Source organism: Ochotona princeps, chromosome 28, assembly GCF_030435755.1.
Source record: "Ochotona princeps isolate mOchPri1 chromosome 28, mOchPri1.hap1, whole genome shotgun sequence".
Lineage (NCBI taxonomy): Eukaryota > Metazoa > Chordata > Mammalia > Lagomorpha > Ochotonidae > Ochotona > Ochotona princeps.
Window position 1 is genome coordinate 19,294,791 of NC_080859.1, and position 20,957 is coordinate 19,315,747.

General features: G+C 47.0%; 1 protein-coding gene across 1 annotated transcript in view; it reads left to right on the top strand.

Moving 5' to 3' along the window:
• The first annotated feature begins 209 nt into the window (after window positions 1–209).
• Window positions 210–20,957, top strand: part of MAN2A1 (mannosidase alpha class 2A member 1) — a 147,108-nt gene continuing 126,360 nt past the window's right edge. The window contains exon 1 of the mRNA XM_058656332.1: window positions 210–345. Coding sequence (XP_058512315.1) covers window positions 211–345 — 135 coding nt within the window. The 5' untranslated portion in view covers window position 210. The remainder of the gene's footprint in view (window positions 346–20,957) is intronic.

The window sequence follows — 20,957 nt, forward strand, 5'->3', positions numbered from 1 at the left end:
CCTGGCTAAGGGCGAGTCCCGTTTGGAGAGGGACGCCCCGGAGGGCAGCGGGCAGGGACCGAGGGCACCCGGTGGCTCCGTGGACAAGGTGCGGAGCGCGGACCGGACTCATACCCGTGAGCTCGGCGGGTGCTCAGCCCGGGTGCAGGGAGCCTCTGGCGGCCGCCACCTGGTGAAGGCGAGAGCGTGGCCTGGGGTTTATCGTGGAAAATGAAGTTAAGCCGTCAGTTCACCGTGTTCGGTAGCGCGATCTTCTGCGTAGTGATCTTCTCGCTCTACCTGATGCTGGACCGGGGTCACTTGGACTACCCTAGGAGCCCGCAGCGCGAGGGCTCCTTTCCTCAGGTAAGCGCCAGGGCGCAGGACTCGCTCCAGAGGTGGGTGCGGGGGTTTGGAGAGTGCCTGCCATGCGCGCCGGGGCTAGGTGAGCCCAGGTAGGGTTCCGACCCTTCTCTAGCCGGGATTGTGCGGCGCTGGCTCCGTGGAAGAGAAGGCCACCCGGGGCTCTCCACTTCCCGGGCGCGCCGATTTAATAAAGTCTTGCCCTGAGCAAGTGTTCGTGTTGAAGCTCACGCGCCCGGGCATGGCGAGGTGGCTGCTGGCACCTTCTGGAGGGGTGCGGGTGACCCCTGAGCACCGCTCTGGGTAGCCAGTGGCCCGCCCGGAGTTAAGCCAGATGACTGGAGCGTGCCTCATAGTGGAATTGGACCAAACGGACCCAGATTGAGCAGTTTTTTCTGTTTCCACGGTTTCCTACGACGGAAGAAAAGTTTATTTCATGCTGCGGCTCTCTTCCATGTGAATCTGTGGGGCTGATTTTAGTGTCGTCATTGTGGGGGGTGCGGAGCGGGAAGCGCGTGTCTTACTCCCGCTAGAAGCTGTGGGGCGCTCGGCCCTGGGTCGGGCGATCAGACGGGCGGACGCGTGGAGAAAACGACCAGCCTCAAGTCTTTCATTTAAAGTTACTAAAAATAAGCAGAACGGACGCGGTTCTGTTTGAAAGGGCCTGTGCAAATTCAGTTGCAAACTGCTTGCCAGTGGCCTGTGCGTTTCAGAAATGTTAGTAGAAGTGGAGAATGAACCAGAAGCAGTCAAATGCAGAGGAGCTGTCGTAACCACTGTTTGACTTGGGGCATGGAAAAACCTCGAATGTGGCTATTTCAATTTTGCTCTCTTATCATTGCCATTTCTTCACCCCATGTAGTAAGATGAATGGCTTGCGTTGAATTGAAATTAAAGGACAAACTTTAGCTGGATTTTTATGCCAGGAGTAAGTCCCTAATAAAGGTTGTCATCAGTACGGGGTGCTGAAAGCATTTGGCAGGTGAGAAGCATTGAATGCCTTGCTGGGGCAGGTGCATCAGCTTTTCTCAAAGCCTCTGCCTTTCCAAGAAATACCACACAGAGAGGTAAAACAAGCCCCATGAGGGGTCTTTAAATGTTGAGTTTAGAGTTTGTCCTGTGCTTGCTGATGAAGTTGGAGAAAAAAAAAAAAAGGTTGGTGGAGTGGGAGGGAGAGTAAATTCTACAGGTTCTGAGAACACAAGGAGGAGTTAAGCCTTGTTTCTAATTATTCTAATTATGTTGGATGTTAGACTTGCTGTGGTTTCCACCCTGCCCCCCTGGTCCCAACAGCCCCATTTTCAGAATTTTCTCCGTTACAGAAAACAAATCATAAACATGGACTTGTTTTACCGAAACTGTTTTCTGGTCTGACTTGATGCCCTCTTGAACGTGCGTTATGCAAACATCTGTATCGGGCTTTTCTGGCAACCTTGAGATTTTATCGTTGTGAAAGGAGTAAGTGACTCATTCAGTTACCAGGAAAGCCTGGGCTAAGTTAATTCCAGTATTTTAATATCCGTCTGTAGTACTCGCTAGGGGCTCAAGTTCTGCTTAAAGTGTAAAAGATTTGATGGAAGTGACAGAAGCTGGACGAGAACAGCCTGTGTGGAGGCTGGAGCTTTCTGTGCCGGAGGTTGCCTCTCTCGGGTTTTTGCCACCGGATTTTCACTGCAGGAGGGAGATGTGTTTTGCTGGTTTAGTGTTTGGAATAGCGTGGAATCGCCAAGCAGAGGGCCATGGGCAGCCTTCTGTAAACTACTCCTGTCTGACATTAACCTGTGTGTTGTGCAAGATGAACTTGATTCCTACAATCAGCAGCCATGAGGTGTGCAAACTGAGGCACTGCAGACTGTCTTGGCCCAGATCCCACACTTGAAAGTTGAGATTTGTCCAAGCAGCTGGGCCGTCTTTGTTTTTTTTTCAACCACTATGCAGCTTGAAGCTTTGGCCCCCATCTGTTTGTAGAAAGACCTAGCGCACTGTTCCACAGCACCTTAGCTTATGGCTTGTTTCTTAAGGAATTTCTGTTGTAAAGCCAGAGTAAATGCAGTCCTTTTTCTGAAACAGTTCCTGCTTGAGATTTGTCCAGCCTGTGTTCCAGCTCACTTAGGAGCTGGACAATGTTGCAATGAAAACTCGAGGCCAGGCGGCACAGCAGTTCAGCCTGTGCGTTGACTGTAACTTTGTGTTGATCTTAATTTGATAATAACACCAAGCATGGGGAGGGTAGGCTGCAGCACTTTGTATTTCATTGGCAAGTTGAGGTATTGTATCACCGACTTTTAATAGAGACAAGTTAGTCCTTATACAAAGGAGATAGAACAAGTTCGCAGAAACATGAAATTCAATTAGTTTATTTCTATGCAGAAAATACTGGAACATAGGCATTTTAAAAATATATATAATACACACCTTTCCATGTCCATGAACTTAAAATTTCTCTTTTTGTTTTATAGAGACAAGATGGGCACAAGAGTTGTCGTTTGCTTGTTTGCTTTCCAGATACCAGCAGTGGTTGCGAGTGGGTCAGGACCAGAGCCAGAAGCCAGGTGTCCCGTGTGGTCACAGGAATCTAGTTCCTGGAGCCATCGCTAATTTCTCCCAGGGTCCACTTGGGTGGGACGTTGGAGTGAGGAGCCCAAGCTGTGTGGGATGTGGTCACCTTAAAATCTGGGCTAAATGCCATTCCTTTCCATGACCTCTTTTTATGAACATGGATGTCAACACTGTGGTGCGTCTTTTCTATTTTCCGTGAACTTTCTGTGGACAGTGTATGGCCTTTTATTATTTTTTTTGAAGACTTGTTTGTTTTTATTGGAAGGACAGATTAGAGAGAGCAGGAGATACAAAGAGGAAGATCTTCCATTAGCTGATTCACTCCCCGAGCTACCACAATGGCTGGAGCTGAGCTGAGCTGAGCTGATCGGAAGCCAGGAGCCAGCAGAATCCTCTGGGTCTCCCTTGTGGTTGCAGGGTCCCAAGACTTTGAGCCATCTATTTTCCCATGCTACAATCAGGAAGCTGGTTGGCAAATGGAGCAGCTGGGATACAAACTGGCAGCTATATGGGATCCTGGCACATGTCCGATGAGGATTTAGCCACTGAGCCATCCACGGGGCCCCCTTGTATGACCTTTTAAATGTCTAGTAGAATGATTTAACTAGAAGGACTTGAAGTTTCTTAGAAGTGGAGCCATTTTAGTGTCAGCTGTGGAAGCTGTGGTAGCTGATAAGGTCTCAAGTGGGAAGCAAGATACTTTTTTTTTTTTAAGGATTTATTTATTGTTATTGGAGAGGCGGAATTACAAACAGAAGGAAAGACAGAAAGAAAGGATACTACATTCTGTTTTTGGAGTCTTTATTCCCTTCCCGTTCTGCCATGACTGTGTCTCCCAGGCCAGGCTCCCTAACAAGAGACCTCTGGCTTAGGGGTGCTCTCGTTTCTCCCACCCCAGAGCTGCTGGGAGGAATTCTTGCACAGGTTGGAGCCAGCAGGTGGCCTGGTTGGTTTCAGTTGGCATCCCTATTTCAGGGTTAATAAGTCCCTGGTAGAAAGTTTAAAATTGCCACTCTCTGTATCTGTCCTCCTGAAACTGCTTTCTGGAAACTAAGGATTTGTAGAGTTGGAAAGCAGATGCATTCCTCATCTTTCCTTCTAAGTGGATTTCACAAGGTGTACACTCTCTGCTGTGTGAATACTAGGCTGCCTGACTAGGTTTGGAGAGTTTATGAGTCAGGGTTTGTGTAACCAACAGTCAGTCTCTAAGTCGGGAGGGAGCACGTGGCTGCAGGGATTAATATTAACTTTGGAAACAGCTGGAGAATGTGAAAGTGAGGTTCCCGCTTTATCTTTGTGCCCAGATAACATTTATTGAGAAAGTAAGAATGTTTCTAAGTGTTTGAAGTTTATTGTGAGGCAAAATACACATTCAAAAATGAGCTTAAATGTCTCATCATGTTGTTCTTTCTTTTTTTTTTTTAATTAAGGAAATCTAGCCTAGTGAATGTTAATACAGCTTGATTCGTAGGAGAATGTGAACCCACTGTTCTTTTTTTCTGTTTTTTAAAAATTTGTAAGTCTGAAAAATGATGGAATAAAAAAAGAATCTCCCCTCCGTGCTGCAAGCAGCCCTTGTGGCTGGGGTTTGCCTGGGTTTGTATGAGGGGGCTCTGGGAGACCTGTCTGGGGCATTTGGGAAGTGAGGATGGGCTTGGGACAGCGATGCCAGCACTTTGAGTCTTGTTGAGGCTGGGCTCCCCTTGCTCCTGCGTTCCTTGAGACCTTTCCTCGCCCCTTCGTGCCCCTAAGGCTCTAGCTTATTCCAGACCCTCCTGACCACATCTGGTCTGAAGGTGTGAAGTTGTGTTGGTATCCTCTGTCCGTTACTGTAACGAGGGTCTGAACACAGCCTTTCATCGAGCTAATGTCCTGTATTAGAAGGGGATAGTCTGTTACTCATTAATTAGCGTTGGGCTGTGGGCCAAGCTCTGGCGAAAATAAGGCCATTTGTTGTTTTCACTCTGAGTCAGCTGCTGCTCTCTGTGATAGTTATTCAAACTTTGACCTTCTGGGAACATGGCGGTCGGGACATGTTTCTAGAAGAAGTCCAGCCACTGTTGCTGATCCCTGTGTTTTCTTATTTCTCTGTCCAACAGTCTTAGCTTTCCTTGTTCCTCTGTTTCCACAGAGGAATCTTCCAGAAAAATGACAGGAGAGGCAATAACAAGGTTGGTAGCTTGTGAAGATCTGGTTGTAGTTTTGACCTCTTCTGTCTTGATGAGCGAAGTCCTGATAGTAACTTTGATAAAAGTTGGCGTAGAACTGAGAGGAGGAGGAAGGCCTCGCTAGGAGTGGATCTTAACCTTTTGTCTTATGGTGATTAGCAGGTGCATTGCGAGGGGAAGCAGGGCGTTTTAGCTGCTCCAGTTTCTGTTTGTGTTATGAGGTGCGTATTTGGAGGCAGAAGCCTGTGTCTTTGCTCAGACCCATCGGTTGTCCGGTAAAGAAACCGACACCTGGGGCTGGCTTGGTGCCCGAAGCCTGGGGTCAGGGGTCAGGGGTCGATCGCTGCTTGGACTCAGTGCACTGTCTCTTGAGTCGATAGCATATCTTTTCCGAGAGACTGCCTTTAAGATGTTGCTTGCACTTGGCTGCGGGCAGGTGCCTACTATTTGGTAAATATGAGAACAAGTCTTTAAAACACTCTTGGAAAATATATATTATGAAAAAAGCTGTGTGGATTTCAAACATTTCTACACTGAAGTAAAACTTACCTTCGTGTTTTTATTGAAAAGTCAGCTATACAGAGAGGAGGTGCTGCGCCGATCGGAAGCCGGGAACCAGGAACCTCTTCCGGGTCTCCCATGCTGGTGCAGGGTTCCAAGGCTTTGGGCCGTCCTCAACTGCTTTCCCAGGTCACAAGCAGGGGGCTGGATGGGAAGCAAGGCCTCCAGGATTAGAACCGGCGCTCATATGGGATCCCGTCACGTTCAAGGCGAGGACTTTAGCTGCTAGGCCACGCCGCGCCGCTGCCCTTATCCTTGTATTTTAAAAGACTAAGTTCAATGTTATTAAAATTAATATTATAAAAGCAGTATTAAGTGTAATACATATGTGTTTGTATAAATATTAGTAGTAACTGCTTTAATTAAACGTGCTGTTTTCTGAAGGGAAGATGACTCCCAAACACGGCAGGTGCTGGCTTCTCAGGGTTCCCCCGCCTGTCCTCTGTGGGCGCCTGGGCCTGGAAAGCCTTTGGTTTTGCAAGTTGTCACATGTCTTTCAACTTCCCCTGTGTTCTGCCCAGGATGTGCCAGCTGCACCTTCTCTCCCTCCCCCTCAAGGGTAGTAATCAGAACTTTCCAGAGCTTGCTGAATATCCATCCCCCAGGGAGAAGATTCATCCCTGTGAAGCCCTGGGCTGCAGTCTGGCCAGAGGCCTCCCCTCTGCTCTGTGTGCTCAGTGCGCTGCATTCTGGGAAGGACTCATCCAAACACTGACTTCTCACATGCCAAAGGATAACCGGCATCATTTGAACCCTCCTCTTTTCTCTGGATGATAAAAGTTCAGTTAGTATTTAGAATTCTTAATTCCATTTTTTTTTCAAGAATAGGAGTAAGTTATGTCCAGAGGCAAGTTAAAAGGAAATTGCATTGGAACTTAGTTTTTTTTTTAATGATCAGTTGGACATATTCTGAGAGAAGTTTACGGTGATGGCAGCCGAAAGCAAGTGCCTTTTACCCTGGAAGCCTGCAAGGAGGCGGGGAGTAGCTCCCACTTCAGTTCCTCACCTTTCATCCTGGGGAGATCAGAGACATTGATTAGTAGCAAGGTTTTATAAAACCCCTATGCCAAAATCTTTTGTGAGTCTTCCTTTCCTCCTCGTGGCATCTTACTTTGCTTTGTTGCTGTTAATTGCTATGATTCTGATTAATTTTGTACATCTGCTTGGAATGGCACAAGGTGGTGGGAAACCAGAGAATGATGGGAACAGAGACTTCTCTTCCTGATCGAGTCATCCTGTCCCACAGAGATTTTTTTTTTTTTTAAAGGATGAGGTGGGGACCGGAAAATTCCCTCTAGCTCTTCTATCCCCAAGGTCTCTGGTCTTGAACTCTGCCCACGTCGGCTATTAGCAAATCAGCCTGACTTCTGTTTTCCTTGTGCAAGGGGCTCAGAGAGGTTTTTGCATCTCTGAACTGTTAACACATTGTTTCATTGTCCTTGGCCAATGTGTGGTCTCTGGTGGCACTCACACTACAATGGCAGTCGAAGAGTTGAGAGAGAAATTGGCCCACAAGTCTTCCCCTTTTCAGAAGAAACTGTCTGTCCCCACTTTCAACTGTATTTCTCAGTCGCTCACATTTGAATGCAAATTATGTGGTCAGATCTGTTGAAGCTAAGGTGAGTTAACTGGTTATTCAACAGCCTCGATGTCAAGCCTGGTGTTTACCACCTGGCGTTACTGACTGACCTTGCTTCGTGGATTTCCAGCTGTCCCTGGGGAACTTTGAGCTAGATGCAGACTTGCTTGACTTGTTTAATTTGTTTCCCTTCCATCACCTGAAGATTTCTCCCTGTAGCATCACCCTGGGAGTGAAGGTTCTGACCATACACCGTACAGTCATTGGTGTGTAATTCCCACACTGAAGGCCAGGACTTTGATAATTTTTTTGGAGCTCCTGTAAATGCAACGGTGACTCGAATTCCAAGTCTAATCTGACAGTTTGCATGAGTGAACATGAGGGAGGAGAGACCATGGGGGCCACCCCTTATTCATACACTGTGACAGTTCTGTGTGGGTCTTCAGGGCTGCTCAACAGCAGGTGCTTAGTGCACGCTGTTCTCAAAGCAGAATGAAGTCCTCCTGGATTCTGTGTTTTCTTCATGCTTAAAGATAATGTATCACTTTCTTACCATTTGTATCTTAAGAGTTTTAGTGTCATTTTTAAGTTACAGTACATTTCTGAACAGCATCAGAAAAAGTGTGGTGTATTTCATCAGGTAGTGTTGATAGAGTGAAGTTTTTTAGGTTGTCTTTCCTTTGCATTTTTAAAAATAGATTTATTATTATTATTATTTTAATTGGAAAGTCAGATTTACAGAGAGGAGGAGAGACAGGAAGATCTTTCATCCATTGATTCACTCCCCAAGTGGCGGCAACAGGTGGAGCTGAAACCATCCGAAGCCAGGAGCTAGAAGCTTCTTCTGGGTTTCCCATATGGGTGCAGGGTCCCACAGCTTTGGGCCGTCTTCTACTGCTTTATCAGGCCATAAGCAGGGAGCTGGCTGGGAAGTGGAGCAGCTGGTACTCGAATTGGTGCCCATATGGGATCCTGGTGCTTGCAAGGTGAGGACTTTAGCCATTAGGCTATCACGCTGGGCTGGGCCCAACTTCTGCATTTTATCATTTGCTTAACATGTTCTAACTTTAGATTGGTTACAGAAATGGGAAACCAATAAGCAAAGGACACAGAATGTCCGGAGGAAGGAGCTCAAGGGATCTATTGTGAAACATAGTGAAACTATGTGATGGTGTGCCTGAACACTGCTCAGAGTAGATTTTCAGGGACCTTACCATCAACAATGGTAAGTGTGAGTACTATGTATGTTAATTAGCTTCGATGAGCTGGTCCATGATGTTTGCATATTCCGAAACATCATGTTTTACATGATAAACATATCCATTTTTCATTGAATAAAAAATAGAATGGTTTAAGAAAACTAGTTAGCAGCATCTTGACCTTTATTATAATATGGGTAAGACCCATTGTATATCAAGTAGTTTGGTTTTAGAGAGAAGGAGTGATAATCTTGGGTTGGTTAAACCTGTACAACTTGAGGGGAATGTTCTAGACATTAGAGCAAATGAGTTCTCTTATCTTCCGTTCCAGCTGCGGAGAGTTAATGCTGCGTTTCCGTCTGCTTCACATCTGGACCAAGACTTCCTCGTTTAGCTTTTTGTTTCTCCTGCCTATTTCTAATCCCTTTCCCTTTTTCTTACTGATGGAGGAAATGGAAGGCAGTGAATCCTATCTCATTATTTTAAAAATAGGTTTGGCAACTCAGCATCCATCAGCATTGTGTCCCTTGTGCTTTCACAAGATTGAAAGCCTTGCCTTTTGTTTTTGTTTTTGGTCGTTGTCCATAATTAGGATTTACTCCAGTTGCCGTATTTCTTCCAGGGTTCATAGTGTCTAGTTTCCTTTGTGACAAGAAATTGTGTCTCTGTGGAGCGGGCATTTGGGGACCGGAAGCTGGTTCCCCGCTTTGTGTAGAATAGTACAGGAAGGAGGCCTGAGCATGTGAGTCATTCGCAGAAGCACTTTTTTTCTACATAAAATAACTCTTAAATTTACATGTCTATAATCCAGTGAAGTAGTTCTCCTTTCAACAGTTACCAGCCTGTCAGCAAAGTCCCACATAGCCCAATGACAAGGGCAGACCTAGAGGACTTTACACTATGGTGGGTCCTTCCGGGTCAGTTATTTTAACCTTGAACTTTTTCAGAGAAGGTCCCTGATCCATGTGCTCTATACGTCTGCCATTTGCTCCATCACAGCATCCCTCGACTGTGCATCTTGACCTTGTAAGAGTAACCTCTCTGCTGTACTGCACCCAGCATGTACTTGAGAACCTAGGGTGTGATCCCACAGAAAAATGGTGTTCCGAGTAGTTTATGCTACTTGTCTTGATAGAGCTTCGTAAGTTGTTTTGGAAATGCACCTGTGCTTGGCAAAGTAATTAGAATTCATTCAAAGAGTGAAAGGGTGTAGAATGGTGCCTGAGGCATTGTGTCTGCTGAGTAAATGCTTGGTATGACCAGTGGACAGAGATGTGTAGAGTGCCTGCTATGTCCCAGGCACTGTTCTAGGTTCTGAGGATAAAGTATCTAAGCATAAAACAAGACTCTGTGGTGCTGTTTAGATTTTGATACTTTTAAGAGAGAATTCAGAAGCAAAACTGGTTTCTGATAATGGCCTGGGTCAAGTTGACCAAAGGAGAGGGACAGTAAACTAAGGTCTTCCAAATCAGTAAGACGCTCATTTCCAAATAAGTAATGAGAAAAGCACGTTGCTCAGGTACAGTGCAGAGCTGGAAGGCACGGGGCCCCGCAGGAGGCAGGCCCCTGAGAAGGTACGAGGTTGGCTTCATTTCCAATCAGTATTTGGTGTTTGTCAAGAGTGGTTGGGAAGACATGGTTGTGAGTTTGGGATGAGCTTGTGAATCACCCCGAGAATCAGACTGAAGAATTGCAGGTTGGATGATAATGAACTACTCAAAATGCTTGAGAAAAGCAGTGTTTGGGAATACATTTTGTAGAAAATTTTAGGCTTGGAAGAGAGCTAAGAGAATATTCCACCTCGATTATTCTGGTGGAGTGTGTAGGAAGACTGAGAAGCAGGAAGGCAGCTGGGAATCTGTTTGAAGTAAGGCAGACAGAAGGCAATGGATTGTCTGCAGTCGAGACATTTTGGAAGGAGACGTACCAGAGCTCTGTAGCAGATTTAACCCAGGGTAATGCTAGGGGGCGTAAGTCAAAAATGTCTTCCCACCTTTGTCTTTTGGGGAGTTGGAGGTTGGAGACTGGTTGTATCCTCTGCAGAAGGGAGTGGTGCATGGAGCAAGCAGCTTTGGGAATTCACATTTTCACTTAGTGGTCTGGAGTGAGGGACCTGGAAGTGGGGGATGGGGTGGAGTGGGGCAAGGCAGGGCAGGGCAGGACAAGACAGAGCAGGGCCAGACAGGGCAGGGCAGGGCTACCAACCGGATATGGTCATCAGCAGAATGAAGGGAGAGTGAATTCAGTCCCCCAGACCTGATCTTACTTAGAAGTTCCTTCCTTACAGCCAAGAGCTCTGCATCTTACACGAAGATGGTGTAGCAGATGTTAATGAAATAAACCAGCTTGTATTCAAATTGTCAGAAACTGGCTCACGGAACAGTCATCGCTGAGAAAAGATAAGATTATCATAAGGGAGAGTTTTGAAGAAGCATTTCAGTAGAGATGTAAAAAGACCCTTTACATTTTTGGTGCAAATTGTGGGACTAAATTATCTTTTCTAGATTGTAAGATAAAAAGTAGATGATTCTCTGTGCTTTTGTGTATAAAGTTGGAGTAGGGTGATGGGAAGAGGGAGAGGGTGGAGAGAGAAAGCAAGAAAGATTGATTTGGTAGGGGTCAAAAGGCAATACTCCAAATAGAGGTCTGGCTTCTACGCTCCTGGTTGCTCTCAAGGCCAGACAGGTGCCTGAGAATATGCCCAGAGTGCATCTTGTGTGTGGTGAGAAGCAGCCCCTCAGGTTGCTTGGAGCCAACTCTACAACTGAACAAGTAGGAACTGTCTTTGAATCCTAGCAGCCTCTTGAATGTTTGTGACTGCACCTGAGGTTCACAATGGTTTCATGTGAATTTTAGGGAAAAGACCCAACCAACAATTGTCTTTTTAAAAAGTAAAATTTGCGAACAGGATATCCGTGTCCTTGTCTCACTTTTTTGATGACTGATGGTGTGATATTTAGTTTGCAGGGGTGGGGGACAGCACTGTGAGTTATCACTTGTGACTCCAGAATCTCATTGTTGGGTCATTGGTTTGAGCCATGGCTGTTTCACCTTCCTATCCAGCTTCCTATGAATGCACTTGGGGAAAGTGGAAGAAGATGGCCCAAGTATTTGGGCTCCTACCCCCAACAGGGGAAACCAGGATGGTCAGGAGAGAGTTCTGGACTCCTGGCCTTGGTTGGCCCGTTTGTGGAGAGAACCAGCAGATGGCAGATCTTTATCTCTCCCTTCATCTTCCTCCCCCTCTTCGTCCTTTCTCTCTTCTCATCTTTCAAGTAAAGTGAATAAATCTTAACAGATGTTTTCGGAGATTTGCTATTGTGTTCTATTGCATTTTTTGCTTCTGTGATACTGTGTTCCACTGTGCCTTTGTAGGTGGGTTGGTTCAGATGCACTTTTGTTAAGAAAGGGGAAGGGAAAAGATTGTCAAACATTAAAACCTTTGGTGCTTGTACGAAGTAGTTAGGATATTCAGAATTTAGAATAACTGAGATGGGGGCTTGCCTAAAACCTGTGTCTCCAGTCAGTAGCTAATGGAAGGATTGATTGAGAATATGGTGAATGGAATGAGGTGGAAAGGGGGTTGATTATTTAAATTAACCCTGTCTTCAGGAGCTCCCCAAAACTGGTTATGAAACGTGACCTCAGTCATGTCAGTTGCATTGATTTTCATAGTTTAACATTGTTGAGGCTGATTGGCTCTTTCCACCGCTAATGATCTTTATTTTGAAATTGAATGTATTGACTGCACTTTTGTCAGCAGATCCCCAGATAGAATTTATGCTGTTCCTCCAGGGGGAAGGAGTTTTGGGGGTGTAACTGGATGATGCGTAATTGACAGAACAGCATGACTCTAAGGCCCTGAGGATTACTCATACAGCTTTGTGGGTGGGTTGCCCTGTGTTACATATAAAAATGCAAATATATATATTTTAGAATTTGAATCAGTATGATTTAAAAACATTTACCTCACTCCCCAGAGAATAGCCCAAAGTAGTGTTCTGTAGACCAGTTTAGGAAGTACTGTACTGAAAGAATTCCAATAGTCAACAGTTCATTTGCTTAATGCTGTCTAGTTGTAATTGCTGCATGGATTCATGAGTAATAAAATTGCATTTTATTAACATATTTTATAATCCAAACACTTTATTCTACCTAAAAACCCTCTTCTACTAATAGTTGTTAAAAGCAGATCTTGTGCAATGGCTTGTTGCTTGGGATGTGTCGCTTCAGTAGGTAGTCGTTTTATGAAGCCTGATTGGGCTGGTTCAGATTAGGGGTCGCATGGTTCTAATCTCCTGGGGGTGGAAATGGAGCTGTTTCCTGAAGCCTGCAGAAAGCGCTAGCACCCAGACTCTGACCATGTGCTTGGAGGAGGGTGGTGCGCTTGGTACCAAGCCAGGCAGGGGGTTCTGTGGTGCTGGTGGCTGTGGAGTGATTGCACAGGCAGAATCAGAGTTCCTGGGGAACTCTGCCAGGGTGGGGAATGGTGCACTTAGGGTTTTACCTCTTCTCCTCCAGTTGTTTGGCACTCTTGTCATCTGTCTGCATCCAGGTATCCCCATACTGTCACGTCCAGTGAGTTGCCAGCATGAAGCGTGTCTTGCTTTTGAGTTTTGGTAAGTTGTGATGTAATTCATTATTCTTTGTGCTCACTTGGCTAGTGTTTGCATCTCCTTGAACAGACAAGTGACCACACAAAGGCAAGGAAGGAATTCAGGCAGGAGACACAGCGGGCCTGGAAAGTCCCATTGGAAGGTCATTTATTCCTGTGGTCTGTGGCTTGTTGATGGAGAGGAAGAGATAACCACAGCCCTGGTTGACACTCTTTCTGGTCCCAGTGTGATGCATCTTAAGGGTGGGATGAATCCCTGCAGGCTCCGTGGCATTGTGTCAGACCAAAGAGCCTTACTGTTAGGTGCCCGAGGTCTGACTATACAGCCAGGGCTTTCTGTGTGTGTTTAGCAGTGGCTGGCTGTCTGGGATGACTGCAGAAATGATGACACCCCTGCTGGAGAAACACACTCCCTCTCTTAGCAAATCACACTTGCTGTATTGAGCTTTAATACAGTGGTTCCCAGCTGGGAACATGAGAACCTCCTGGCAAACCATTTAAAATGATAAAAAAACAAACAGATCTGGGCATGCTCTTGAGGTAATCCCATTTGCTGTTGCTGGAATTCATATGTGCCCCAGCCTCCCAGACTCTGACTCCTCTTCGCGGTCCAGAGCCTGTGTGTCAGTCAGCACCAGCACTCAAGTAGGTAACAGTTCTGGGATGTGACGCTTGCAGCTGCTTCTCTTCACCATCACCCTTCTAGTTACCACAGACAAGCTGAGCGCTGTATCTGTTCCTCTTCCAAGCCAGTCAACCTTAGTCCATCTCTTTCCTCATGTCCTTTCCTCGTCTACTTCCACTGTGCTGATCAAGGCAAACTGCACTTGCCTTGCATGCCACCTGCCCGCTCGGGCTCCAAGATGGTCTTGAGCCTTATTTGCAGACTACAGAACTCTGTTCATGATGGAGACATTAATTTTTTTTTAAAAGATTTCTTTTTATTTGAAAGGCAGAGTTACAGGAAGTAGAGCTAGACCTTCTTTCCACTGCTTCACTCCCCAAATGGCCAAAATGGTCAGAGCTGAGCTGATCCAAAGCCAGAACCCAGGAACTTCTTCTGAGTCTCCCAAATGGATTCAGAGGCCTGTGCACTTTGGCCATCTTGTGCTGCTTTCCAAGGCCATAAATAAGGAGCTGGATCATAGTGAAGTAGCCAGGATACAAACTCTTGGCCCTGTGGGATGCCAGCATCTCAGACAGAGGATTAGCATAATACACCACTGCCATGGTCCTAAGATTGTTGTTTCTTTCTTGCAAATTATTTGTAACCATAAAGGCAGACTGCCCCCTCTTTACTCTTCTATTCCAAGATAGCTGTAGAACCTCACCAGGCCACACATGCCCCTTCACAGCTTGCAAGGGTGTGAGGTGTCACCCTCTGGGTCTTGCTCACTCTTGCTTTACAGACGGGGCATGATCAGTTGCAGAATCAGCTCCCAGCAAGATCTGGGTGTGATGTAGTGATAGGTGTACTCTCTTCTTGGGTTTGAAAGGCAAAGGCATAAATAAAAACTGGGTCTGGAGTGACTGACAGATACACGTTAAGTGAGATGTTTCTTTGGAGTGCTGTCAATAGCTGATCATGGATGTGGTAATATTACTTCTACACGCTCTTAACCTGGAACTCGATTGGGCTGAGTGCAGATTGTGTCTCACTGCCACACTCGCAGGTACCTCAGTTCATCTTGGGATTCTGTTCCTATTCCCCCTCAGAGCGCATCGGGTGGAAACCATGGGTGTTGATGGAGTGAAGTTGGACCCTTTGGCTGGACTGCACAGAGTCTGTCCTCTTAGCCTGAGAAAGGAGCTGCACCCTTGGCCCTGCTCCTGAGAGCCAGCTGTCATTCCCGCAATGGTCTGGGTGTCTTCCAGCACTGGGTCACTCTCCAAACGGCTTCCAGTGGCCAGACTTGAGCTGGTCCAGAGCCAGGAGCCTGGAGCTTTCCCTGTGTCTCCCACGTTGGTTCAGGGACCCAAGCATTTGGTCCATCTGTTGCTGCTTTCCCTGGAACATACACAGGGTGCTGGATTGAAACGGGAGCAGCTGAGACTTGAACTGGTGCCCCATGAGATGCTGGGGGCACTTAGCCTTTTTGCCATGGCACCAGCCTCAGAACATTTTTTTTAAAACTTGCTGAAAAATTTTGTTTTTGTATGTATGTATGTATGATTTGGGTGCAAGTTTACCAAACATTCAGCTGAGCACTTTTTTTTTTCCTCTCCCAGGGAATAGTTTGGCTCTGTCTGTGTACCACCCTTTGTGCTGTGCGTTGGGGTAGTTTGCAGAGCAGAATTGCTGTTGGGCCCCGTTTGCAGTATACTCAGGTGGTGGTGAACGTGGGAAGCAGTAGAGGAGTATTAGAGGTAATGACAGTGCTGTGGAGAAAGCAGAAGAGAGGTTGAGATGGAGAACAGCCCGAGGAGGCCCCTTCCAGATGGGGTGGCCGGGAGGCTCTGCAGAGGTGGAGCCTGAGGTGTGCGCTGGATGTACTGTTCAGAGGTGGTGAGAAGGGTGGGGAGAGTCTGCTGGGAGGAGGCACTGAGATAAGATCAGGGTGAAGCTAAATGTGGGGGTGGCCAAGGGAAGCAGACGCGAGTCCTTTTTGACTGGTGGGAGGTGTTTTAACTTGATTTTAAGTGCAACAGGAAACCAGCCCTGGATGCAGAGAAACGTGTGGCTGGGGAGGGGGAAGCGTGTGATGTGGAAATGGGAGCTCAGATAAGAGGCACCTGCAGCAGGCTTGGGGGTTGCTGGTGACTTGGAGCAGGGCATGGGCCATTCGGTGGGAGCGAGCTAGGTGACCTTGCAAATCTCTTTGAGGTTGGGTGGAAGGAACCTGAAGTTAGGTTTGCGTGTATGAGCAGGTGAGAGAAGTGGAATAAGGAGTTACGACACTAAGTCGGAGACTCCCTCATGAGGTGGGGTTAGGCCCACTTAGTGGAGACGCTGGAGGGTTCTCGGTAGCCCCTGTTAAGGAGGGTGCTTTGTGGACTTAGGGTTGCAGCCCCAGTTGCCATGTCAGGCAGGCGTCTGAAGACACAGGTCTGTTGACAGGGAAGTGGTGTCTGCAGGAGACACGCATATGGGAAGCATCGGCAGAATTTAAATCAGAGTTGGGCAGATCCAGGCAGTGTAGAGACGTCATAAGGCCTTGGAGCTAACCTGTGCACACCATGTAAAGGGGCCAGCAGAGGGCATGCTTTGGGTGCTCCCCTGGGCTGCTGGAGATGGCGCGTGAGATCATGGCGCAGGATTTTCATCTGGCTTGAAACGTGGGATTGTGTGAGGGCATCCCTGGGGCAGTGCAGTGGGGCAGGTGCTGGTTGGAATGGCTAAGAGGGTATGAGGTATGAAGATGGAGAGCCTCCACGCTCCTTGTCACTCGGCAGGGAGAACAGAAGAGAATGTGGGCTGTTTTTAGGTTCTTTAGACAGAGCTGACATGATGTATGCTTGTACCTGCATGTAGGCTTATGTGTGTTTACATGTATGAGGGTACACCAAGGTCCATGGAGTAATGGAACAAAAAGGTAAGTTTATTTTGGCCTCTAACATTTTAGAAATCCACTCACATTGTTTTTCATAATGCACTATTCTCCATGAACTTTCTAAAGATTCCTCCTTTGTGGTGTATGTAGATGTGTCTGTGTACAGTGCAGGGTATTGTGGGGAGGCTGTGAGCGGTAAGTGTCTGTGTGTAAGTTGTGTGTATAATGTTTGTGAATTGTATGATGTCTGTGTGGCTGTATATTGTATGTTGTTTGGTGGGTGTGTGGGAAATATGTGTGGGTATTGAATCAATGTATAGTTGCTACATATGTGGGGTGCATGTCTACACATGTGAGGCCCATGTGTCAGTTGTTATCTGTGGGTGTAGGTGTATGAATGAAGTATGTTGGGGTATTCTCGTATGTGGAGTATGTGACTGTGGGCTGGGTGTGTGAATAGGGTGGGAGTTGTTTCAGTGTGTTGTATGTGTACTGTGTGTGTAATGGGGTGTGTGTGTGGGTATGTGTAGTGGGAGGGATGTGTGTGTATGTTATGTGGGGTGTGTGTGGGTATGGGGAATATGTTCCATAAGTGTGAGATACTGGAGGGTGGGGTGTGTGTGTGTGTGTGTGTGTGGAGAGGGGGAGAAGCTGAAAGTCATGAGGAGAATCCACTGGCTTGATCACAGAGTAGCAGCCGGATGGTCTGTGAGCTGCACAACCAGTGCAGTGTTTCTATCTGGGTGCCCCGGCCTCAGGAGAGTGGAGGCTGGCGCTGGTACCCTCAGTCTAAGTCCAACGGCTTAGAGCCTTCTGGGGGCTGCTGGTGGGAGTCCTGACATCCAAGATGGGAGAAAAAGGCGCCTGCTCTGGAAGAAAGTGCGAGAACCGGCCCTCAGTGGGCCACCCAGCATGCTGGGGGCTGCCAGCTCACACTGAGGCTCCCTTCCGCACTCAGCCCACAGCTTCCCCGGCTCATCTCCTTTGGGATTGCCTCTGTGCTAGCCTGGAGCTGCCCAGTCTTTCTCAGCAGTGCCAGGGCACCTGAATTTCCCTTGAGTGGAAATGGCTTGGCCTTCTGAGAATAATGACTGTGTTTCCAAGGCCCTATGAGCATCGAGTTCCATTTCCCCTAAACTTTTTGAGGTCTCACGTGGTACAGCAGAGCTGAGAGCCAGTTGCTCTAGAAAGTGAGTTTGTCGGAAAGGGTTTAGAGAGTTAACAAATGGCTGGAGCAGTTGCCAGCCTTGACCTTGGAACATGCAAAGGTGGGCATTTGGGATGGGAGAAGGGAGGCCCCAGAACCTTCCAGCTGCATGGGGGAGGAAGGTGTGTGGCTTCAGCCAGGTTTGAGCAACAACAGCCACTCCAGTCCTCAGCTGCCATGGTTCTCCCTCCAGCAGGTCATTCTGGAGTAAACTGATAGGGATAGCCTCTATTTCGCAATGTGGATTTTCTTCATAGAACCACATGGGTGTCATCCTTTTATGGTTTGTAGTACGCTTGAAATCCACTCTGTCCAAGTGTGTGATATCTGTGATTTTGTTATTGTTGTTCAGCCTTTTCACCAAAAGCAAAATAAACCAAATCTTCTGACTCCCACCCCTTCCCCACTCCCCAGCACTGCAAACCACCCCCCCACCAATGATGCAAGTATCAAAAGCAGGAAGTGGTTTTCTCCTAAGTGATTTCCTCAGCCTTCAGAAAATTGTCTTTTTCAATGTTACTATCAGGATTCTTTGACTTGTGATCGCAATTGAAACGTTATCTCTGATTTCTGTTGCTTTAACGAAGGCTGTGGGTGCATTCTTCTAAGATCGCCCCACCCTAGTCTTTTGCCTGTGTAGAATTTGCATGTGAGGTGCATTTCAGGAATGTTGGCTATTTGGAGGGAGACCTAACTGCACAGCATAATGTACTTTTAGAAATAGTTTTCATTAGACTATTATGCTGACGTATCCCTAGGCCACAATTTTCTGCAAGTACTTCCTTAGCTCAGACTTCGAGGTACCACTCGTTAATTGTGCCGGTAAAGCCTTGGTGAGATTGAGAGTCATCTGCAGTGCCTGTATGATCCCTTTTTATGAAAGATTTCCCAAAATGTTTATCTTGAGTAATGTTCTCATGCACAGGTGATGGGATCAAGACCACTGTAAAGAATTTGGAGTTCATTTTCTTTCTTCTTTCTCGCTGCATGTTCTTAGAACCACAGGCGACTTTGCTGTGTATGCAGCTGCCATTTAACCCTTTCCCCAAAGTTCAGAAAGAGCTGGAGAAACGTAGGCACCCGTGTATTAAAAACTCTAACAGTGCAGTCCAGTGACGTTGATGAAACCTGTGACATCTTTCGGAGTTCTGGGATGACAGCATTCCAGGTCAAGCTGAGGTTGTGTTCTGCTAACATGCATGGCTTGACTTCAACAAGACCAGTCACCATTGTTGTAATTCTGCCAGGAATAAGAAAAGCTTGGTTTACTCACACCTGCTGCAGTGGCAGCATCACGCAAGTAAGTTTCTTTGCTCAATGTTGGACGTACTCAACAGATTCTATCTGCAGTGGTTTCAAACAGCCACAGCCTGAGAATAAGAGAAGGGACATTCCTGCTTGGACCAAGCTGTTTGGGGAAATAGATTGTTCAGCTGTGTACGTGGCTGCCTTAGATTGAACTTTCGGTTTTTTCAGCTGACTCTCTTAGCTCTCTGTTGGCAGCCACTTCTGAGCCACGTCCTTGTGTGCTGACAAGGGAAGGAGAGTTTGTGTCTGATACAATTTGGGCAGCTTCGTTGATGCAGATCTGCGGGTTCATCTAGTCTCATCCCATTGTTTCCAGCTAGTGTTTCCAGTTACTGTTGCTTTTCTGTCTCCACCTGTGAACCGATGCTTAGTCTCTCTCTTGCTTTTCACCAAGGGGAAAGGGACTTGCACTTCCTGCCTCTGTGCTGAGGAACAGGCTGCAGAGTCCCACTGCTGTGACAGCATTCCCCCTCTGGCACCCGCCCTCTCGGCACCAGGAAGGGTGCTACTGTCACCTACTACTGTCATGTGCTGCTGCTTTTTTTTTTCTTTTTGTGTAAGATGTATTTATTTACTTATTTTTGTTGGAAAGACAGATTTACAAAGAATGGGAGAGACAGAAAGCTCTTCTATCTGATGAGTCACTCTCCAAATGACCACAACCTCTGGAGCTGAGCTGATAAGAAGTATGGAGTTCTTCTGGGTGGGTGTGCCACATGGGTGCAGGGTCCCAAGGCATTGGGACATCTTCTACTGCTTTTCCAGGCCACAGCAGGGAGCTGGATGGAAAGTGGGGCAGCCGGGACACGAACTGGTGCCCGTGTGGGATGCTGGTGGTTCAGGCAGAGGATTGGCCAGTTGAGCCTTTGTGTGGGCCTCTATCACATAATTCTTTGAAGGGAGGCCCTGTGATGGTATCTTGCAGGTCTGCATGGGCCTTGAGCTTCTTGCCTCTCCAACACCAGGGCACTGTGGGTGTTCATCTGTCGGAGTTGAATCCCTGACTTGGAAGCTAATTTGCTGTTAATTCCCTTCTTTTCTTTAAGAAGTGTTCTTATTTCTCCTCTCCCTGCTTTATAAAATCAGGAAATAGTCACAAACCGAACACAAATATAAATATTCATAGCAGTTTTTAGCCGTGTTCATATGTGGCTTCCCATGTTCTTTTCCATAAGTGTGTTTGTTCACCATACATGTAGTTTTTAAAAAGTTTAATGTGAATTTTTAGGAAACGGGAGTAGGCGATTGCCAGTTATGATGTCACCCTGTGTCTTCCAAGACAGGAACCCATATTTTATGCACATCTGTCTTCCCAGCATGAAACGTTATGCCAGACACAGTGGGTGTTCACTCAAAAAGTATCACTGAGTTTCAGAAGTATGACAGATATAGAAGTGTCTCCTTGGTGCCTCAACTAGGAAAGGGGATGGTGGGAAGATAAGGGGGGTGCCTTTTTCTTCAGCTGGAGTGTCATTGTGTCTAACAAGACTCTGATTTAAGCAAATCACTTATTTGAAAGGTGGGCATTCACATTTGGAGAAAGGTGGAAGAAAGGAGGGAGAGAGTGAGGGGAGGAAAGAGTGGGGAGAGAGAGGGAGAGAGGGAGGGAGGGAGAGAGAGAGAGAGAGGTCTGCGGTAGAGTTGGGCTGAGTCAAGCCAAAGCCACAAGCAGGAATGCAGTCTGGATCTGCCATGTGAGTGGCAGGGTGCACCTGCTTGAGTCATCCACTGCGGCCCCCCAAGGCGCATAGTCTCGGGAAGGCTGAGTTGGAAATGGAGCCAGGACTTCAACTTGGGCACTCTGATATGAGATGTGGGCCTCCCAAGTGGCATCTTTATGTCCATGCCAAATGCCTGTCTTGAGATGGCAAGTCTCTTCGTGTGAGAATTAGCTGAGGAAACGAAACAGCTGCGCAGTGTAGCAGTCA